Here is a 22,395-nt window from a genome sequence, read left to right as displayed (position 1 = left end):
CTCACTACAGAGATATGGCAGATTCCACTGATCAACTCTCATCTTTGTGTCCGTTTGAAAAAAATACAGCCTTCTGCCAAAATGACCTCCAGGGAGAAGCTATCAACAAGATCCAGCATTCAAACCATTCTTACTTAGTGTATTATTGGTCTCTTTTTGTTGTTTCTAAATTAAACCTTTGCACATATTTTTAGGAAGGTATATCTGCTCAGTACAAAATAAGTCAGACTGGGGCAATAACTGGAGCAGAAAAGATGCAGCCCTAGTGTCTACTGTTTTTTAATGATTTGTGTCCTCTCTTTTCACTTACAGCTAGTCTGGATGCAAGGATGGGCGATGGATTCATAGAGAATAATTACTTTAAGTAACAATACAAACCTCCCTCTACTTATCAAGGATTTTGATCCCCTTATTCTAAACATCTTTTTACATGATAAGTATACCTTGCCCACAGTCACCAGCATCAAATCCACAGGACAAGACATTGCAGGCTTGGTCACAGAACTTATCAGCAAGCCAGGAATTCGCACATCCTTGATTACAGTAAGAGACACTATTTAGTCCTCCGCCAAACTGCCAGGGCTGTCCAATTCCAATACTGCCAGTACCCCCACCAACTGCAGCATAGCGACTCCCACCACTGTTACCTGTAGAGGGAAGAGGAAGACAGAATCTTGCTGTGCTTATCGTCTTAGAAAAAGGATAGTTCCTTCTTTCTCAGTAGTGCTGTCAAGATTGATGCCTGCATTCTAGTCAGAAAAGGTTTACCCCATTCTTTAGCAGAAAATTTCATGTACCTTAAGAAGAAAACAAAACTGAAAAGGGAACATCACTTGACAGGGGACTGGGCATGGGATGACCAGGCCTTAGCACTTATTAGCTGTGCAAGCCTGAAGTACAAACTTGCCCACAGGGGCATGTGGCAGTGTGTGTGGAGGAGCAGGGAAACAGGAAGAGATTATTCTGAAGACGGACTGTTAGAACTGCCAAAACATGTCCTAATGTGGGGTGCCAACCTCATCATCAAATGTTAATGTTCTATTAGAGGCTGAGGTCGCTGGACTGCATGGATCTTCTTGGCATGTGTGTTCTCTCACTGCGGCTTACACTTTTCAAAAGTGCATCAGACAGAACATAACTTAAGCTTTGTTTCTTCTAATACTCTGCACTTTTTCAAATCTGTTTCTGTATATGGAAAATGGGGATGATTATATCTCTGCACATACTGTCTCCTCCTTAGGTGACTAAGAAATTCAAGTGGATAATGCTTTATAAATTTAAATGCTTTATAAACTGAAAGGCAATCAAAAAATGTAAAAACATGCTATTATCAACAAATGCAGCTATAACCATGTATGTAAGAGAGGAGATGCTGAAGAGATAAGATCTTTATTTCTCTTTACTCATTGACAGCAAGCTGCTGCTGAAAGCTACCAGCTGTGAGCTCCTAGAAGAACTGGTTAGAGTGATTCTTGCTCTTGAGTTTGCATAATTAAAGATATTCCTGATTTTCATATTTTAAATAATAAAAGGCATTTTCAAGTGCAGGGCCAGCCTGGGAATATGCCCTCAACAAGGGAGAATATGAAAGAACTGAGCTACATGGGGACGCTAGTCATTACCTCCAGAATCTATGGATTACTCTATGTATTGTCTTCATACATGAAGAATGTTTAAGTCAGTGTACATATTCAGTGATGATTAAGAATGGGAAAAAAAGTCCATAAATATGAATAAATTACTTGTGAGCACATCCTTACCAGTGCAGTCACCGCCATCCCAATCACAGGCTGAATTATTACAAGCCTTGTCACAGTAGCCGTCTTTAATCCAGGAACCTGGGCAGCCCTCAGCACAGTTGGGCACAGGCCATGTCAGATAAACCTATGACAGAGCCAGAAAGAAAATAAAATGGACACTTTTTAATCTCAAATTAGGATTCCTTCTAAAAAAAGAAACTGAGCCTCCAGTAAAGGTTACAATTCTCCTCGGGCTGGCTGCATTCACGTGGCATATTTTACATGGCTTGCTACAGCAGTTTACAGAGTCCTGATCTGTCAATAATTCTTACTGAGCACATTTACTCTTTTTCTTGACTGAAGGAAAGCAGACAAGGACTCAACCCACAGATTAGTTTATAATCTATTTTGAAAAAGAACAGCAACACATCAGACTTAAAGGTAAGTACAAAAGCGTGCCAAAGCAGGTAGAAAGTATACCACACATTCACTGCTTTTCTGTGACAACTGTCATTAATTCCTGAATGTATTTACCCATAATCTTGTCTCGCAGCTGAGAAAAACAGCAGATGAACTCTCAAAATCCTTATCTCTGTGCATAAGGTCCTGTGATAAATTATTAGCACAGCGTTCTAAGTTGTGAACTCGCCTGCTTTAAAAATGAGTGACATAGTACATGGTAACTTTTTAAATTAAATTCATTAAAAAAAAAATACACTCCATGCCTCTGCATGCTCCATCTATTTGGAATGTCTTTCTTCATCTAGTTAAATCTTACTTGTTCTTCAAAGTTCACTTCGATTCAGATGGGAATTCTTCTCTAGCCCTGTCTAATTTTAACTTCCTGGGCCCCCATGCCTTCCCACCGAGGGCACACCTGCTGGCACAGAAATCACTGTCCCTAGTTACTGATTTGTGTGCCTGCCCTGTCAAGCCAAAGCTCACCCTGGCAGCCCTACAAACACAGAGGAGGCAACTGAACAGGGGAAGGAGAGAATGAACACACTGCGGTGGCATAAACAGCAAGAGGAAAAGTAGCTTTGTGCGATTAGCATTTCCAGTTGCAGGGTTCTGTAACTTAAAAGTTTATGGTGGTAATTCTCCAACTTTTCACTGAATCCTTTTAACAAGGCCACAGGGATATTCATAGTTTCCCCAGTATGCAGACAGGAAACACATATCAAATCACTGCCCAGGACCATCCTCAACCGTTGGCTGCTAGGTCTGTGCTCATAACCACTTCTCCGTCATGCTTCTCAAAGCCACAGTGAGACTGCTGCCTTCCATGAAATTTCATCCATGTCTGTAAGCAGAAAGTTCAGCTCACTTTTTATCTTGGCCATTTTGCCAATGTTCTAACCATGATTTTGTAGCTCCTAGTGATTTTGCTTTCTCTGCTACTGTCGTAGTAGAAAATATAGAAGGTGGGTTCTGGGTGTCTGACAATGTAGGGAAGCAAAAAACTAAGGAGCAGTTTTCGTCCTCCTAAATTGTTAACTCTCCTGCGTTTAGCACTCAAAAATGCTTATTTGACCAAAACTGTATATATAGTAGTATGTATACTGTTTTCCTGATCTAACTTCTAAGTGACTTCTAAGCTAGGCATCCCTTCCTCTTAGGCACTCACCTTCTGACCTTTGGAGTGACTATAAAAATCATCTGGCCAGACATCCTTCCCAAACATGACATCATCGTTCAGGTAAATAAACTTCTGGGACAGCCCTTCAATGCGATGAATGTGACTTTCAATAGCAGGTGAACTAAATGTAGGCAAGTGGCTCAAATTTCGAAAAACGTCCTTTTAAGCGAACAACAAAGGCAAGAGAGAAAGAGCGTGGATGAGAATTATTTCATATTGTTTCTGTAAGGAAGGAAGGAAGGAAGATGAGTAGAAGAATCAAATCAAAGTGGGTGGAGGTGGCGAGGGGTGAGGGAAAGGGGAGTGAAATGAAGGATAGATGAAGGACAGAAAAGGAAACCACAGCCTTGTGATACATGGAAAGTCATGGACCTGGTGTGTGACTATTGTCACTCGAGGATTATCAAGGTTCAGCCAAGATGGAATCTGCCCATTGGTGACAATGAAAATATTCCGAACCCATGGAGCATGCCTCTCAATGGATCGTAGTGAATATCTCAGTTCTTCATTATCTTCAAAACGGCTGGCGGAAACATCTTCGTCCTGCTTAGACTGGGAAGAACATTTCACACATGAAAATGTAAAATACCACTTAAGTCACACCTTTCCTCCTGGCTGTCCCCTCTGTCCGATCTGCTCTCAGGGTGCTCTGGAAGACATCTAAAGACCAAGTCCTACATTTGAACATTACAAAAAATGCAAAACACTCAGCATATTTAAAACAACATAAATACCCAACATTTCTTTTGTACTTTTTTAAAGAGAAGGTTCCTGGTCACTTCAGTTAATATTAACCAGTGGCAATGACTGGAAAATTAGAAAAGTTCTAATCAACTCATCTTTCTGTAAGTCCTCTTCCGTCTAATACGATGACTTATAAATCCTTAAAAATCTAAACCCTTGATCCGAGTTTAGAAAGAATCTCTGCATCTCTTACCTGGCTAATGGCACTCAGGTCCCATAATAAATATGCAGGACTTATAGTCAGTTCTTTTCCATCAATGGTCATGTTCTTCTTAGTCTGCTTATTCAGTTCTTGGAAATCTTTGGGGTTATTCAGTTTTAGAAGTGCTACACTGGCCTCTGAATGTAACTGTAACTGTAAAATAACAAAAGGGTTACATATAGAAAAATTGAGCCTCAAAGAAGAGACATCTCTAAATTCCCAGTCTGATCATTAATCTTTAAATGTGTATAATGTATAATACATACTTAAATATTATGTATGTTTAAAGATTAATTCTCGCTCTCTATGTAGATTATGAACTGGTAAGCCTATGATCACCAAAAGAAGATGTAAACAGTTCAGACACACTTCCCAAACGAATGGAAGAACCCAGGTATATGACAGAGGGAATGGGGAGCTGTGGCAAATGGGACATTTCAGGCCTCATCCAAAAGCCACTACTCAGTATCAACAACTGCAGCCAGATCTCCTAAGAGGCCAGAACCCCAGGTGCTCTGTGAAATCTCCCTCTTTTCAGTGCTGGCTCAAATGTTTTCAGTTGTCCTGCTTTCAAACAAAACACAACTGGTCACCAATTGTGACCTTTGTTCTACAGTATTACCAAGTTGCTTATACTGGGGGAAACCCCGCAATGTAACATTGGTGGGACTGGTAAAGAGCAAGCCTGATAGCAGGGCCTCCAAACAGCTTTTGTGCCCCGCATCTAACGGAGTGTCTTTGACAGGGCTGCTTGAACAGCTTCCATAGGAAAAGCACCTTTTGGGGCAAAGTTTTCAAAGAAATCATCAGTCTAAGATGATCACAAACATCAACATTTTTACAAACCTTCCCACCACTACCAGATCTGTTTCATGTTCTAACGCTGTATCATTCAATTTCTTATGAAAAGAGGCTTTCATAGCTTAAAAGGGTGGGGGAGAGGACTGAAAACTCCTAATCTAGGACAGCGAACCCCTTCTGCTGAACTGACTCTCCTAACAGGGCCAGTTTCTTAACTTATAATGCAGAGCAAACGCAAATTATCATGGGCTCATTCTAAGCTCTCGTATATGCTACCTGACTATATTTAGCGCATCTTTCAAAGTTTCCTGAGTTTGTCTATGCCAAAAATTAGAGGTTCAAGCTAGAGTTTCATATATATTTTTCCCCTTCTTACCACAAACTGCATCTGGGTGTATGGGTGCATACATGCACAGGTGTGTACTGTCTTCCTGACTGATTATTTCACCCTGACAGCGCCTGGCATATACTGAGCATGAGCACTCACCGAAGGTCAGACCTCACTACTGTTGTCATCCTGCCTCAGTATGTGGGGAGACAGGTGGGAGGTAGGGCCGATATTCTTCTATCTGGCTATCTACTGAGTCTTGCTGCCCACCCCAGCCTCCCCGACTCCATCCCTCCCTCCCATACTGGGTCCCACAGCATCTCTGAGGGCTCCCTGAAATACAAAAATCACTAAATTTTTATCAATATAGTACTTTAATACTCTAATTTAAATTTTACTGGGCAAGGGTTCCTGGGTGGCTCATTCGTTAAGCGTCTGCCTCAGCTCAGGTCATGATCCCAGGGTCCTAGGATTGAGTCCCACAACGGGCTCCCTGCTCAGTGGGAAGCGTGATTCTCTCTCTCCCACTCCCCCTGCTTGTGTTCGCTCTCTTGCTGTCTCTCTCTCTGTCAAATAAATAAAATCTTAAATAAGATAAATTCTATTGGGCAAATACCCTTATCTTAATCTCTTCTATCAAACTGCTTTTCGTCAGGAAAACTATTTTGAAATTTCACAGACATTTTCCTGACTAGAGAGATGAAAAGTAAAGAGCTTAAGGGAATCTTTATACATTGAAAACGCTTTTCTGCCACCATAATCAACCAAGTTTTGAGCGGTGAATGGGTGGGGAGAAGTATCTTCTGCTAGCCACTAGGTGGCACCCTAATCCTGGACACCTGCAGGATGAGAGCCAGGAGGTGGTAAGGAAAAGTGGGCGTAGTAAGCGCGGAAGGCTGGATTAGCTTGGGCAGCTGCTTCCATACATAGCTTCTTACATGAAATTCTAAGTTTAACTAAATTTTAAGTTTCTCAAAGACAGAACAACTTCTACACCCACCCACTGCAGGCCCACAACAGACAGGTAACATGACTGAGAAATACAGGTATGCTACTTTAAAGCCAGAGATTTTGGGGTATTTGTTACAAAAGCATTATCTAGAATAATGGATTGATACACCTATACGTGGTAGCATACGGTTAGGGAAAAAACCTGCCCACTAATACAACTGAAAAACTCATTAGTAATCTGACAACTCAAGAAAACTTCAGTTTTCTAAAACTTCAATCAGTTCCAGAATTGCTTTAATCTACAGAAGTGTCTATTTTAGGAATAAAACCAAAACAAAGGGTACATACTTTAAAAGAGCAGGTGCATAAGATAGTTTCAGGGAAGTCACTAAAAGGGGCATCAATACAGTTATTACTACAATTTACTGTTACCTTGAATGTGCTCTAAACAGAGGTTTGAGGTGACAAAGTTCAGGTAGGACACTATGCTGTTCCCATCCCACTCGCACTGTCCCTGCTGGAGCAAACACCCTGCTCAGCCTTCCAAGATCTGTGCAGTCTCTTTCTCTTTGGAAAGTTCCCCCATATCTCTGATCCACACAGACCTTTCCTGCCTCTAAATGCCAACTTGGAGGTCTGTACTCTCCTTGATAACTCATACTATCTTATTTTGCTACTTGAATACTTTACATGACACATAATGCCTCCAAAACGTGATTCTAAGAAGCTTGAGGACAAGCCCATGTCCTCTCTTTCTTTTGCACAGCCACTGAGCAACCAGTCGTATTGAATTAAACCAAATGTGAGAATGTACTTGAGGGCTTTGGGAAGATTTTTCCACGTGCTCTAACATATGTTAAAGAAGTAAACAAAAACAAACAAAAAAATGAAAACCCCATTATGAATGAAAATGTCTGAAAATACAGAATGATTTAGATTGAGCTAAAAATAAAGACCAATGGATAATGTGATTTCCCAAAAGGTGAATTCTGTGTCCATCACGCACAGCAATTCTGTAAATTAAAGGGTTATTAATCAGATCAAACTAGAAAGCTTTCAACAGAAGACTGTTTGATTTGTAAGACTATAGTCCACAGAAAAGTTTTTATGAATTCAAATCTATTATTTTACAAATGAAACTATTTTCAATCCCCCACTTCCCCTTCTGGAGGGTGAGGGGATTCTAGTTTTGCCCTAAACAGAATGATAAATGCACAGTTGTAGTATATATGTGACCATGGTACCAAAAACCAAAATGACTTCTTAGAATAATCACTCAAACACTGCTTTTATATTCCAGGACACGGTACATAGCAGGTATGTTCAGTCACAGCCTTTCTTCTTGCTCATGCCTTCCGTAAGCATTTGTTGAGTGGCCCCCTAAGTGCCAGGCCCTGCAGTAATCACTAGGGGTACACAGGTGACAGGCAGTATCTGTCCTGGGTTGCTCGTATCCAGGCAGGGTCTCCAGGGCAGAATTGAGCAGTGGGTGGCTCGGAGGCCACAGGCCTAGGCCAAGGCCTCCTGGAGGACCCTGAGAGGGCAAAACAGTCTAGCCTGTTCAGTCCCTGAAGCCCAGTGTCTAATAACCCTTTTCTCCTAGATGCCACAAAGCACCTCTAACAACACACCCCAAACTGACCTCTGAGTTTCCTTCCCAAAAAACTTGCTTCTCCTACTGAGGCTCCAAATGTAGTTAAAGCCATCGCTTCCATCTTCGCTAGTAACATCCACTTCCCCTTTCATTTTTCCTTCCTTCTCCCCAAGAGCTAATAAGTCACAGGGTCATGCTGACTATTTCTTGCAGATGTTTCTGGAACCATTCTCATTACTGGCACCATTGCCAAGACAGTTGTTGAACCTGAACATCTTGCTGGACTATGGCTGCAGTGGCTGAACTGGTTTTACGCCCAGCCTCCTCTTGCTTCATCTCTACCACCATACCTTCACCTACTATGTTCCCTAGAAACAGATCAAGTGCTCCTCCTAAGGACGCCCCTTGCCTCCAGGATAAAGTCCAGGCTTCTTACCAGATCTTTCTCAATCTGGCCTCAGTCTCTCTTCCCAATCAGCACCAGCAAAATCCCTGCCTGGTTGCTGTCTTCCAGGAAGAGCTGCCTGGGTTTTCTGGAAACCATTGACTTGCAACCCTCCAGCCCTTTCCTCAGGCTGTTCCCTCTTGTTGGAATGGTCTTTCCCACTCCCTTCTCTGCTGGGGGATGGCTGCTCTGTTCCGGGCCCAGCTCAAATGCCTTCTATTCTCCAAAACCCTTCTTGAGCCAGTACACCTAAAGCCCAGGTGTTCTTACAACACTTTGTATAAACACTTACTTGGAAGAGATCATGCCCAAAACTTATTAGATGCTTCATTCACTCAGTGATCTTTAGCACAGTCCCTGGCACACAGCAGACATTTACTAAAAGCTCACACTCTAAATTGACTGGGAATCCAGTAACAGGAAACTTCATTCTCAAGGTATTCATAATAAAACCAGGAAGAGGAACCTACAGAAAGACACTCACTTGAAGAATTAGCTTCAAATGCTGATCCCCCCCTTCCCTTCTTCCCTTTTCTCATTTTCTCTATAACCTCCAAAAACCAGAAGTTCTAATCCCTGAAGTTGACTGCACATGTTGGCATCATGGAAATGACCTGTAATGAATGTTATGGATAATTAGCTTGACCCTCTGAGGAGGTGCTAGCCTCCACGAAGACAAGTCTGGGAATCCAAGTCAATCTCCAGCCAGCTGAATGAACAGTAGAAGGGAGTATCATTCTGCACAGAGCCTGTTGGTGCTCCTTGTCCAAATCAAGTTATCGCCCCACCCTACGTCTACCTGCATATACCACACTCCATACCACCCAAAAATAGTTTGCTGAAGGGTCAACCACTACATGGATTGGCATTCTTTGGCAGCACACACCCACCCACCAACAGATGCACCAAAAGCAATCAGCATTGGCGAGCAGCTGCAGCAGGCAAAGAACAAACCTGACTGGAGAACAGAGATGTGTCATGAACCTTCTTTCCTTTAAAAACATTATAGCTGGAATCATATAAGTAGATTCAAGAATGTCATTCTTGGGGCACCTGGGGAGCTCAGAGAAGCGGCTGCCTTTGGCTCGGGTTATGATCCCAGAGTCCTGGGATCAAATCCCGCATCAGGCTCCCTGCTCAGTGGGGGGCCTGCTTCTCCCTCTGCCTGCTGCTCCCCCTGCTTGTGTGCTCTGACAAATAAATAAAAATCTTAAAAAAAAAAAAAAGAATGTTATTCTTCCTGCATAAGAATTTCAGCTAACAAAGTTCAGACACACATGTCTAATTCTAGAACCAACAGCTTGGAAGCCAAGAAGCTAAATAAACATTGGCTGTAGAAAAAAATGGAACCCTTGTACAATACTGGTGGGGATGTAAATTGGTCCAACCACTATGGAAAACAATAAGAGGTTCCTCAAAAAATTACAAATAAATCTACCATACATTCCAGCAATTCTACTTCTGGGTATATACCCAAAGGAAATGAAAACAGGATTTTGAAGTGATATCTGCACTCCCATGTTTACTACAGCATTATTCCTGATAGCCAAGATATGGTAACAACCTAAATGCCCATCAACAGATAAACAGATAAAAAAGATGTCGTATATATATATACACAATGGAATATTATTCAGCCATGAGAAAGGAGGATATCCTATCATTTGCTACAACATAGATCGATCTTTTGCTTAGCACATCACACTAAGTAAGATAAGTCAGACACAGAAAGACAAATACTGTATATCACTCACATGTGGAATCCAAAAAAGTCAAACTTATAAGAAACAAAGTAAAATGGTATTTACCAGGGGATGGGAGTTGGGGAATAAGACTGAGGTTTTAAAAACACGAACTTTGCAATGAGTACTAAGTAAGCCAGAGAGATCTAATGCACAGTATAATGAATATAAATAATACTGTACTATATTATGTAATATGATAAATACTGCTATAATGACAATCATATTACAATACATAAATGTATTTAAAGTAACACACTGTACACCTTAAATTTACAGTGTTGTATGTCAAATTTTTTCAATTCCTCTTCCTTAGAGAAAGGAGGAATATCTATTTTTAAATAACCAAAGATAAGAAATAATTCAACCCTAATCTAGCTGCGCACTACTATATTTCCAAGTACCATAAAAAAACTTAGGAAAATATGAAAAAAAAAGAAATGTCATTCATATTACCATCATACTTAACAAAGGTCACACAGTGTATCTTAAAACAGTGAAACATTTATGGAAAGAAACGAGTGAAAAGGAATGATGGGGGTGGGGCAGGGTATTAAAAAACATGGTCAAGACAGGAACTAAATAAGAACTCCCCAAACACTGCCTCCCCATCTCCATTCCTTCACCTCCAAATTGTTAAATGACACCAACAGAAGGAAGGAAGAGTCAGGAACCTAAACACTGTGGCAGAACTTAAAGAACATTACCTTATAAAATCAAGAAAACCAGACCCTAAAAAATTCTGAGCCCAGAACTTTATGCCTTCTGTTCTGAGAGAAAAGTATTCATGTTTTATAACCTGGAATGTTTCTGACAGAACCACAGGTATCTTGACATAATGTCAAAAGGAGAGAACACTCATAATAGGGTAAGTGGGTCTGAAAACAATAAATGTTAAGGAAAAGGCATGTCTCAGGGCAGCTTCCAAAGTCAACTCTAACAAATGGCATCAAAGCGTGAAGAGTTAATAGGTATAAATCCCCAAATCCATCACTGGCTCAATTAGCTATTTATGAATAAAGGTTTCACATCATCAACCATTCCAAATATCTGAAGCATACTCCCTTTATGAGTGAAGGCTCTTAATAAATATGCAGGCTGCAGTCTGTGTTTACTTACTATATGTATGACTTCCCCACTCCCTCCTTCTGTGCTTCCATTTCCTCTCACTGTAAGTACCATTCAGGGCTTTTGTCTGTTTTGTCCACTGCTATATTCTCAGCAGGTAGAACAGCACCCGACACACAGTAGGAGCTCATTTGTTAAAGAAATGAACCATGTTTCTGTCTGGGAAACCAGCAAACCAAATAAGACTCTTAAATTTTTGCCCAAATAAAAAGTAAAGAGCAAGGATCTTCTGTAAAGAAAGAGCCACCTTCATGACAACACTATGGCAGAACAGAGACCCTCTTTGCTTATGACTGTCAGCTCTACTATAATGAAATGGACCACAAGAGAAGAGTCATGCATTAAACGAAATGTGCTATACTCATTGCCGTTTCCTATGCTCTTACCAGTTTTATTTTAGAAGAAAGATTTTCTGGCAGTTTTGTTTTTAGTTGATTTGTTTCCTTGAATGTCAGTGGAAATCCACTCAGGAAAGCCAAATCTTGCATTAGCACTAACCCAGGGACTTCTTTATCTGTGGTCTAAGATAAGAGCGGGAAAAACATAACTCACTTTCCACATCATAAGGCTGGTGAAAACTTACAGCTTCAAAATCAGAATGTTAAGATTACTTAAGTCAGCATTCATTAATACTTGTAAGCTAGGCTTAGAGAAAAAGTATACATTAAAAAGCCTCTCAAGGTAAAACAGCTCTATTACCTATATTTTTATACTAGTCTACTGAATAAATACAATTAATTTAAAATAACATACCAAATAGCCCCTCCAAATTGTCTGTTTGCTGTTTCCTTTAAACATTCCACTCTGGGCATCTTCAACTACAATATAGAATACAATAAACAAGCATGTTTTTAATGAATACTTAACTATGATATCTGCCAAAACACTACAAAGCATTTTGAGAGCTGTTATAGCAGTATAATACATGGTCTCAAAAACAAGTAGTTGGGGGAAACAAATTTAACCCATCCAACAAAAGGGGGATGATGTAATGCCAGTGTACGATTAAATGTAATTTGCAGTACTGAAGGACTGATTCATACAGGCTGCAGAAACATGAAAATGACAGACTGACAGAATCACAGATGTCAGAGCAAACGTCAACATATTTAATACAAAAAAAACTGTTTGGCTAGAGTAAAACATTTGGGAGCGGTGGGTACAAGAAGGGTACCAGAAGGGGGCCCTTGACAGCTAGGCCAATGGCATCTAGATTAACAGCAGGGAGCCGCTGTGGATCCTAGGGTTCCCCAAGGGTCACAGTGAATTCCTAAAATTCATCAGGTAAATCTGAATAGAGCCGATTAAGTTAGGGGTGGAGAGGGGCGATGACACAGCCCAACTGGGAGAGAGTTCTAAAGTGAGGGGGACAAATGAAATCAGCAACTTGATCTTGACACCTGGGGATCCCAGGACCATGGAAAACAGGAGACAGGTCAGAAGGCTGAAATCTGCAAAATGGTCACAGAAAGCAGGGTCCAGCCTGGCAAGATGGCTGTCAGTTCTAGGCAAGAGTCTCAGATGTACCATAAAAACAGAATTGGTGAGCAATGAAAAAATGAAAGCCTTTGTGGTATACTGTTAATCTTTAAAGGGAGCACTGAGCACTAAGAGTAAAAGTTCATTATGAATAAATTTATCAGATATGCACCTCTGTCTGTCTGTCTGTCTTCTTCCCTTTGACACAGGAGGTTCTACACTGGGAGATCAAAAACTCTAATAGATGTGGTGTAGCTATTTGTACATAATCTCAACAACGGTAACGAAAGACATCTCATGTCATCTTTATGGATATAACAGAGACTGAGCCTAGATCTCAAGTTTGGTGGAGTATAACCAATTCTGACTAAAGAATGAAATTATAAAGCTACTGTCAATCTAAAGAGAGGTTTAAGAGGTCTTCCATAGGTTCTGTCTTGTTCAACAATCCATTAAGGTTTTGCTTGCAGAATGTGTGGATTTACACAAAGCAGACAGAAAAGTGATTATCCTGAATAACATACTAGGGGTTCCCCAAAGTTCTTACTATTTGGAGCAATGAGTCAAACCTAGCAAAATGAAATCTCCTACAAACAAAGGTTAAGATCTTTAACTTGGCACCAAAAACCAACTATGCAAGCATAAATTAAGAAGTATTTGAGCATTAGCATGTATTCCTTTTTTTTTTTTTTTTTTTTTTTTTAAGTAGGTCTCCTTGCCCATCGTGGGGCTTGAACTCACCACTTCAGGACTGAGAGTTGCATGCTCTACCAACTGAGCCAACCAGGCACCTCTATATTGAGTTTCTTTAAAAAGACTTAGGAGTTTTAGTCCAGGGCGAGTTCAGTATGTCAACTATGTGCTGTGGCCATACTGAATTTCCACCGTAATTCTGTGCTTTTAAACAGGTGTACTTAGGATAAGAAAATAGATATTCCCCAACACCAACCCATCAGTAAATCCTGTTGGGTTGACCTTCAAAATGTCCAGAATCGAACCTCTCCTCACCACTGCTCTGATCCAAGCCACCTTCCCCCTTGCCTGAATTGTTACAACCTTCGCTCCTCCTCAGTTTATTCCCACCACAGTAGCCAGACGGATCCTTTTGGAACATTAGTCAAATCACATCACTCCTGTACTCAAAACCCTCCAATAAGGGCGCCTGGGTGGCTCAGTCGTTGAGCGTCTGCCTTCGGCTCAGGGCGTGATCCTGGCTTTCTGGGATCGAGCCCCACATCAGGCTCCTCCGCTGGGAGCCTGCTTCTTCCTCTCCCACTCCCCCTGCTTGTGTTCCCTCTCTCACTGGCTGTCTCTCTCTCTATCAAATAAATAAATAAAATCTTAAAAAAAAAAAAAACCCTTCAATAACTGCTTACTGCAGTTTAAAAAAAGATTTTATTTATTTATTTGACAGAGAGAGAAGAGAGAGAGCACACAAGCAGGGGGAGCAGCAGAGGGAAAGAGAGAAGCAGACTCTCTGCTGAACAGGGAGCCCTATGTGGGGCTTGATTCCAGATCATGACCTGAGCTGAAGGCAGACGCTTAACTGACTGAGCCACCCAGGGGCCCCTGCTCATTGCATTCTGAGTTAAAGCCAAAGTCCTTGTCATGGCTGCCAGGGCCGACCCCATCCGTTCCCCCATTACTTCTCTAGGCTCATCTCTTGCCCCCTCCCTTGTTCACTCTATTCCAACCACACCGGCCTCCCTGCTCTTCTTCAAATATGCCAGACACACTCCTGCCTCAGGGTCTTTGCACTTAGGGTCCACTTAACTGAATCACTCCCTTCCCATATATTCATGTTGTTGGCCCTCTTACCTTCTTGAAATATTCAGTCAGAAGTCACCTTATTGGTGAGTCTGCCTTTGTCATCCAATTTCCCCTGCTCAATTTTTCTCTACACCACTTGTCTTCTACAAACTATATCATTTACCTGTATGCTGTATTTATTGTCTGTCTCCCTCTGCCAAGATGTAAACTCAATGAGGGCAAAGATTTTTGTCCATCTCTTCACTACCGCACCTTCAGCACTGAGAACAGTACCTGGCACATAGTATACACTCAATAAATACTTATAGTCCTGCTCTCTTTGCAAATGAACCACCTGAAAAAAATGTTCTGTTCTAGCTGACACACTTTCAAAGTAACAGAAACCACGGGGCGCCTGGGTGGTGCAGCGGTTGAGCGTCTGACTCTTGGTTTCGGCTTAAGTTGTGATCTCAGGGTCCTGACATGGAGCCCCGCATCAGGTTCCTTGCTCGGTGTGGAGTCTGCTTGAGACTCTCTCTCTCCCTGTGCCCCTCCCCTGTGCTCACTCTCTCTCCTTCTCTAAAACAAATCTTTTAAAATAAAAAAAGCAACAGAAACCAAAGCTCATTCTGAGAAGAACAAACTAGGACACAGACAAGCCCCTAAGAGACAGCTTAAAGAACAGGAATGAAAAGAAACATCACATAGGAAAGAGATTATATTATATTAGTTCTGGAAGATCCCAACGGGTACAAATTTAACCAGCGCGAGAAAGCTGTAAGGAAGCACTTCATAATTCCTTATAAAGGTCAATGTAGACCAGAGGTAAAATGAATTATCACAGGAGAAAATTCATTTCCTATAGAGCAAAGGGGATAAGCTTGACTGGAAAAACCACTCTGCTGAGCAATCCAGGCCCAGGCCACAGGGCCGGACTGAGCGACTGCTGAAGTACTGTCCACTCACAGAGCCTAGACTACAAGTGCAGCAGCAGAGCGTCAGGGGCAGAAACGACCCATTTCAGAAGGAGAAACAAGTCAACAGCTCTTGATGATGAACTTGAAAGAGGTTAAATGAGATAAATGGAACAGCAAATGTGGATACAAATTTTTTATCTAGATCAGGGGTTGGCATTCTATGGCCAAAATTTAGACACTGCCTGTTTTAGTATGGCCCCAAGTTAAGAACAGTTTTGACATTTTAAAATGGCTAAATGTTACATACTTATATAAAATACCTACATAATATCCTCCATGTTGCCTCTTGGCCCACAAAGCCTAAAATATTTGTTACCTGGTCCTTTAAAGAATTGGGCAACCCCTGATCTAGACAACTGAGGAGGATAAAGAGCGAGTCTGTGGCCCACTAGAAAGGTAAGCCCCATGAAGGCAGGGATGCGTCTTTTTTGTTCTCTGCTGTTTCCCGTTACCTGGAACGACAACCAGCACAGAGCAGTGGTTCAACAAACCTTTACTGAACACATGAATAAGGAGGGCAGTCAATAGAACCCCAAATAGGAATTCAAAAACAGTGTTCAGAACACTATAGTTTAATATAAATTTTATTTATGTCAAAACTTACGACCTCTTAAGTTTTTACTATGTTATAAAATTAGCAGAGGAAAAATCCAAGATTCTCTCCATAGATGTTATCACTGACCTATAATTCCTAACATAATGTCATTCCTTTTTCTCTTCAGGTAAAACAACATCACAGTACCTTAACTAAATTAAAAAACAAAGCTAAATTTAGCAAAACAAGAAATCAAGATAATTTGTTGTAATTTGTCAAAGGTTATCCCTTTACTTTTCCTATGTATTTAAACTATAACAAATACAAAAATGTTATTTACACAAAATAATTCAGAAACAAATCTATAGTGTAAAGGTGGCGATATCTATACTTAGGAAAGTTACAATTTTCTTTCAAATTACAAATAACTTAAGTGCCAGGAAGATAGCACGATGTTAGGCACTGTTCAGGACACAAACTGGTGAGTGATAAGGGCTCTGCTCGATTAAGAAATTAGATGAGGACACCATAAACCCCCGCAAAATCAAAAACTAAGTTGTGGGGCGCGTGTCTGGCATAGTCAGTTAAGCATCCGACTCTTGGTTTTGCCTCAGGTCATGATCTCAGGCTCATGAGGTCAAGAGCCCCACATCGGGCTCCGCACTTAGCATGGAGTCTGCTTGGACTCTCTCTCTGTCCGTCCCCCTCTAAAAAAATAAATTAAAAAAAAAAAAACCCGAAAAAAACTAAGTTGTGAGTCAGATTACAAATACTACACGGATACAGAAAAGTAAAAATAATTAGAATCACTGTGAATGTACTGTCCTGGATCTTCACGGAGACAGAGGTAGGGCTGGAAAGAACAGGAGGCAGGCTGGGAGAGGAAGAGGGCCAGGAGAGCAGCACCGCACGTGTGAAGACACTAGCAACCTCGAGGAGATGCAGGAGGGCAGGGATGTGAGGAACAGAGGGCAGAATCAAGGCTGAGTCCTGAACACCGGGAAGAGGAATTTTTATCCATGTGGAAAACAAATCCATACTATTGTATTATTGTCTTCAAAAAGGAAGCAAACCAATAAAATCAGAGACTGTGTGTCAGACAGACTGGAGAGGAACTTCACAGGCAGACAGAGTAGCTAGGCAGCTCTCACCAGAACCTGTGTGAAGGAATTCAGTCTGGTGCAGAGGAAGTGAGCTGAGTAAGAAAGGGGAGAATCATTTGCAAAAAACAAAAACAAGTAATAGGGTGAGGCTGATCTATTAGTGATGGAGGTAAAAAGTAAGAACACATCAAAGATGTTTCCAAAGATTTAAGCTGGGAGGTATGACACTGAAAGAATGGGAACTTGAGAAAAGGACTCAATGTTGTAAAGGGAACATGACAGTTTTCATTTTACACAAGTGAAACACAGGCAGCCTCCAAGGAGAGAGGCTCGGTGCAGAGGAAGCATGAGAGACAAGAGGCCAGAGGAGACTCAGGCATGGGGCTTGGCAGCTCAGCTGGCCAAGTGGGAGGATGTGATCTCTAGATGCGGTATTATTCTATTTTAGAAATTACAATTTCAGGTCTATTATCTGGCCAAATCAACTGTATTATCAGATAATTCAGAATGTAAAGTAAGAATGTTCCAGCTATGTTCTGTTCAAACTGTAGAAAACAACCTTGCTGAAGAGTTGTATGATAAAAAAAAATAATAGTAGTACTAAGCCTCCAAAATAACTCAGAGCAAAGAGAGTAAGGTACATGAAGTATCAAATTTAAGGTTCCGCCCACAGCACAGAAAGGCAAGTGTATTACAAGGAGTAAGATCTCTGCAATCCCTTTCTGAAGTTAGGGCTGAAATACAGTGGCAGCTCTTTTGCTTTTCTTTTTATGTTTCTAGTTTATCAGGTACTTCTTTAAAACTGAATCATGTCTGTCCATTCAAAATTTTGTTATTCAAACACCAATGATAACATGATTTTAAAATACCCATAAGGAGATCTTACCATTCTTAGCATTGTCGAAAACAACAACTGAGACATTAGTGGAAGGGTTTTTTGGTTTTGCAACGTTGAATATGTCACTGGCAGAATGAAACGACGGGTAAAGCGATGGCAGGTCCTTCAGTGTGATGCTGGCCGGCAGGGCTGGGTCCAGGATGAGCATCGGCACCTTGATGCAATGTGTCAGCAAACACTCCAGCTGCTTCTCACTGGAAACAGACACCAACATGCTCAAAAACATTCTTGAAAAATTAATCAACACTGAAAACCTTATTGGTACTACTAAATTTTCTACATATTTTTCTGTATCTTATAAAAATCATATTTAATAAACAAGGAATCTTATCTCAAGAATATAAAAAGATAGCAAGTATGATATAAAATTATTTTAAACAAGTACAGCTCTAAAGAAAGCACTTTCAAAATCCTATTAATACGACTGCCATCAAAATCTGCTCACTCAAAGGTGTACAAGAATTTAAGCATTTCATTACTACCATTTTAAAGATTTTTTTCATAATTCCAATGAAGTCTATCATTAGGCAGATTAGGAAGTAGATAAATTCTGTTTACAGAGCATCAACCTACCAGATTCAATTTACCAATTCACATTTAAATACACTGGAAAGACACACACCGACGTAAATAAAAGCAAATGTGACAAGGTTCTAAGATGAACGTATGAGATATTTCTTTTTAAACATAAGGAATACCTAGAATAAACATATTACCTAAATAAACAATGGACAAAACACGGCTGGAGAACTCACAAAGTGGGAGCTACGACTAGTTAATATATAAAATTGTCCAACCTTACTAATATTTACAGAAATGCAAAAGAAAACAATGAGGGATCACATTTTGTTTACTAAATTAGCATCCCTCAAAAAAGGGGCTCAATGTTAGTGCAAGCACGGGACAGCCACTCCTCCCGAACACTGCTCATGTCACTGCAGGTGCGTTTTCCCCACTTCCTCTCTGGAGAAGCAGTTTTATAGCATATGCATGTGTCCTTATTCAGACCCATAAAAACTTATACATATGCTTCTTCCTCAGTAGTTTACTTCCAGGAATCTAGTCCAAGCAGGAGAAGAGAAACAAAACAGGAAAAACAAACCCACACACAGAAAATGTGACAGACCCAAGTATAAGATCACAAAATATTGGGGCGCCGGGGTGGCACAGTTGTTAAGCGTCTGCCTTCGGCTCAGGGCGTGATCCCGGCGTTCTGGGATCAAGCCCCACATCAGGCTCCTCTGCTATGAGCCTGCTTCTTCCTCTCCCACTCCCCCTGCTTGTGTTCCCTCTCTCACTGGCTGTCTCTATCTCTGTCAAATAAATAAAATAAAATCTTTAAAAAAAAAAAAAGATCACAAAATATTTACAACACTGAAAATACAGAAGTGCCCAACATTTAGTAAATTATAGTACAGTTACTTTATGGGTATTACACCACTATTAAACCTGAGAAGTAGGAAGCATGAAGATAATTTATCAACACAGATGTGTAGATTATATAAAATTTTAAAAGGATACAAAAGTGTACATAGACTATAAATTACAAAAAAATTATAAACTACAACTATAAATACATGCATGAAAAGGGAATAATAAAATGATCACAGTTGTTGAATGAGGCCCATAGAATTATGTGAGCCTGTTCTTTCCATTGTCCTCTCAACATTTCTCTTTCTATAACATGGCATCATTACTTTAAATAATTTAAACATGTATTTATGTTACTTAAAAATAATAGTATTAAAAAAATATTAACACTGGTATTAACAATAGTATATTTATATTAGTATTGAGAAGTATTAACAGTAGTATTAACAGTAGTATATTTATAAATAAATATACATAACATAAAGTGATTCAGAGGGCACTTCTAGATCTCAAAATTCCTCAGGATCATTTCTATAAAATAACTCTTTTAAGTCTAATGGTGAAGTAGAGGAGTGCAATTAACAGAGACTTCCGATGGTCAGTGACGTAGTCTTGTTTTAAGGGCCTATCAGTCAGTTATGATTTAAATCACGATAGGCACATCTGATTCTTGGAATTGGGTTAAATTCCTTCCCAAGTCCTTAAATATAAGACATAGAACTATGACAGCTTTTTAAAGGAAATATATTATGAACACACAATTGAATGATGGATATAAATTCTAAAAATGAAAACGCTGGGTATAAGTCATACTTTAAGTGGAGAATAGAACACCAAAACAGATTAATGAAAACGACAGAGAAGAAAAAAACCTTACCATCCAGAAACCTAAAGCTTTGGTTAGGTACGACCTGAATAAGAGTTCTCAACTATGCCTTTGGCACAGCAAGATTTTCCATTTCATGGAGGCACTTAATTTGAGGGTCAAAAACTAGCAGATGAGGGATTGAAGAGGAACAATAAATACAAAATACTGTGTATCCAACAAAAACAAGTGAGAACCTGGAAGTTTCACTTCAATACTTCAACTTGTATTCCTGAGAGGAGAATCAAAACACTTACCTCTTCTTAGTTGGTTCTGTTGTGTTCTTCCCAAGGATTTCTCTAAAGAAAGCAAATATATTTCATTACATATGCATGGGCTACTACTAGCCCTAAATGTGAACAAGAGGTAACTGACAACACTGATTTTCTTGGTTACTCCCCTAGAACTAACCAGTAGGTTAAGAAATATAATGCCTCCAACATTTAAGATGCATAATAAATTTTAAGTTTCAATGAAATATGCTCAAGTTATTATCATCACATACCTCCCACAGTAACCAAAAAAAGTTGACTTAAAATCTAAGCTTTTACATTTTACTAGTAAAACATGGTACCAGGCTGCCAAGTCATTTTCATGTACTGGGAAGATAAAATCTCTAACACAAAGAGAAAGAGACAATTTGTTGCAGTATAACTTGGCCAGTGACCTGCAACTGGGGAGCACCCATTAACATTTACAAAGAAATGAATGGAGAAATTCTCAACAAATACTGCTAAGGAATCAGACAGGAAGTTAGCCAGATCCCTAGCTCTAAAGGCTCTCCATTCAAGGGCATTGTACCTTTCTCAGATAAAAGAAAGAAAATGATCAAAATTCCATATATAAAAAAATTAGCAAAGTTTCTAATTCCATATTGTATGATTTGATATTAAAAAGGATAAAAGGAATATACTTTGACTGTCTTTATCAAATGGAAAAAAAGTTAAGCCTGTAGGCCTGCTTTGTTTTTCAAGGGAATAACGGGTCTTACCATGAAGCTATGTTGAATAACAAACACCTTATTTCACGAAGACATCACACCTGGAACTCAGCATGAGTAAGCAGGCAGTCTAGGGCTTTCTTGGGAGGCTCCTGTCCCTTTAGGGCCATTGGAGAGCAAGGCATCACTAGAGTGGCACAGTCATAAAATGGCCGTCTTACAAAGTGAGGCCAGGATGTCACTGAAGTGTCTGAGTTCTCCTTGGGCACCAAGAAACAAGGGTTGGACACATGACGGACAGCATCTTCTAATGGCACCAATTTGAGATGCAGATTGTTTGGACAGCATTGTGAACATCACCCTCCCCTTCTGAAATGCATTGTTACTTGTACTCATTGAACTGTGTGTATTTTGTTTTTAAAGAATTAGTTTTACCTCATTGCTTTCTGCTCCTCCTCCATCTGTTCTCGGACTTGCTGCAGTTCCTTCAGTAGTTCAAGATCTGTGCCATTCACCCAGGTATAAACCACGTCGATCGGCATGGGCAGGCAGAGCCTAGGGCAAACCCACAGGTCTTCCGGCTTACATGCATTTTTCCAATACATTTGGGAATAAGAGTATAACAGGGTTCAAACTCAAAGGTTATGAAAAAAACCAATGAAAAGGAATCCAACCAGCCAACCACATCACAGAATTGCATGTTTTCAAACTGGTGCTGGGAGACTATTTGTTGAGAACTTTCTCTGCAAGATGCATGCAGATCTTTATGCAGTTCTGCACCACTTACTCCTCACAACCACCCTGTAAAGAGGCTGCCATCATTCCACTTTTGAGATTGTCAGGAGGTCTTGGAAGCTCAGTTTACACTCCTACATGCTCAGTTTAGCAAACAGGGGTGCTGTGACGCAAATGTAGCCAAACATAGAAAAGAAATTAGAAGCTAAACAAAATTACCAAAAAGGAGTTATCCAACAGTCCCTCATGAAGACTCAGGCCTATTTAATGTTGCAGCCTTCCTTATTCCCTGCAGCCCCAAGTCCAGCCCCTCCCAACCCTCCTTCCCCTGCCCTGCTTTTTCCTGTCTCCATCGCACTTACCACTTCTCTAACATATTAAATAATTAATTAGTTATCTACATTGGTAACTGTATATGTCCCTCCCCCAG

At 40.3% G+C, this 22,395-nt stretch overlaps 1 protein-coding gene across 2 annotated transcripts in view; it reads right to left on the bottom strand.

The window, feature by feature from the left end:
• The window catches only part of GNPTAB (N-acetylglucosamine-1-phosphate transferase subunits alpha and beta), a 71,965-nt gene that overhangs the window by 17,997 nt on the left and 31,573 nt on the right, over positions 1–22,395 (bottom strand). For both annotated transcript variants that reach the window (XM_026499806.4, XM_026499807.4), the window contains exons 3-12: positions 21,666–21,785; positions 20,548–20,589; positions 18,043–18,248; positions 12,067–12,131; positions 11,700–11,834; positions 4,316–4,477; positions 3,751–3,930; positions 3,367–3,537; positions 1,761–1,884; positions 444–647 (exon numbers count right to left, since the gene is read on the bottom strand). In XM_026499806.4, the coding sequence (XP_026355591.1) occupies positions 444–647; positions 1,761–1,884; positions 3,367–3,537; positions 3,751–3,930; positions 4,316–4,477; positions 11,700–11,834; positions 12,067–12,131; positions 18,043–18,248; positions 20,548–20,589; positions 21,666–21,785 (1,409 nt within the window). The remainder of the gene's footprint in view (positions 1–443; positions 648–1,760; positions 1,885–3,366; positions 3,538–3,750; positions 3,931–4,315; positions 4,478–11,699; positions 11,835–12,066; positions 12,132–18,042; positions 18,249–20,547; positions 20,590–21,665; positions 21,786–22,395) is intronic.

The sequence above is a fragment of the Ursus arctos genome, unplaced genomic scaffold (genome assembly GCF_023065955.2).
Source record: "Ursus arctos isolate Adak ecotype North America unplaced genomic scaffold, UrsArc2.0 scaffold_21, whole genome shotgun sequence".
NCBI classification, from domain to species: Eukaryota; Metazoa; Chordata; class Mammalia; order Carnivora; family Ursidae; genus Ursus; species Ursus arctos.
This window is presented reverse-complemented; position numbering and strand designations above follow the sequence as displayed.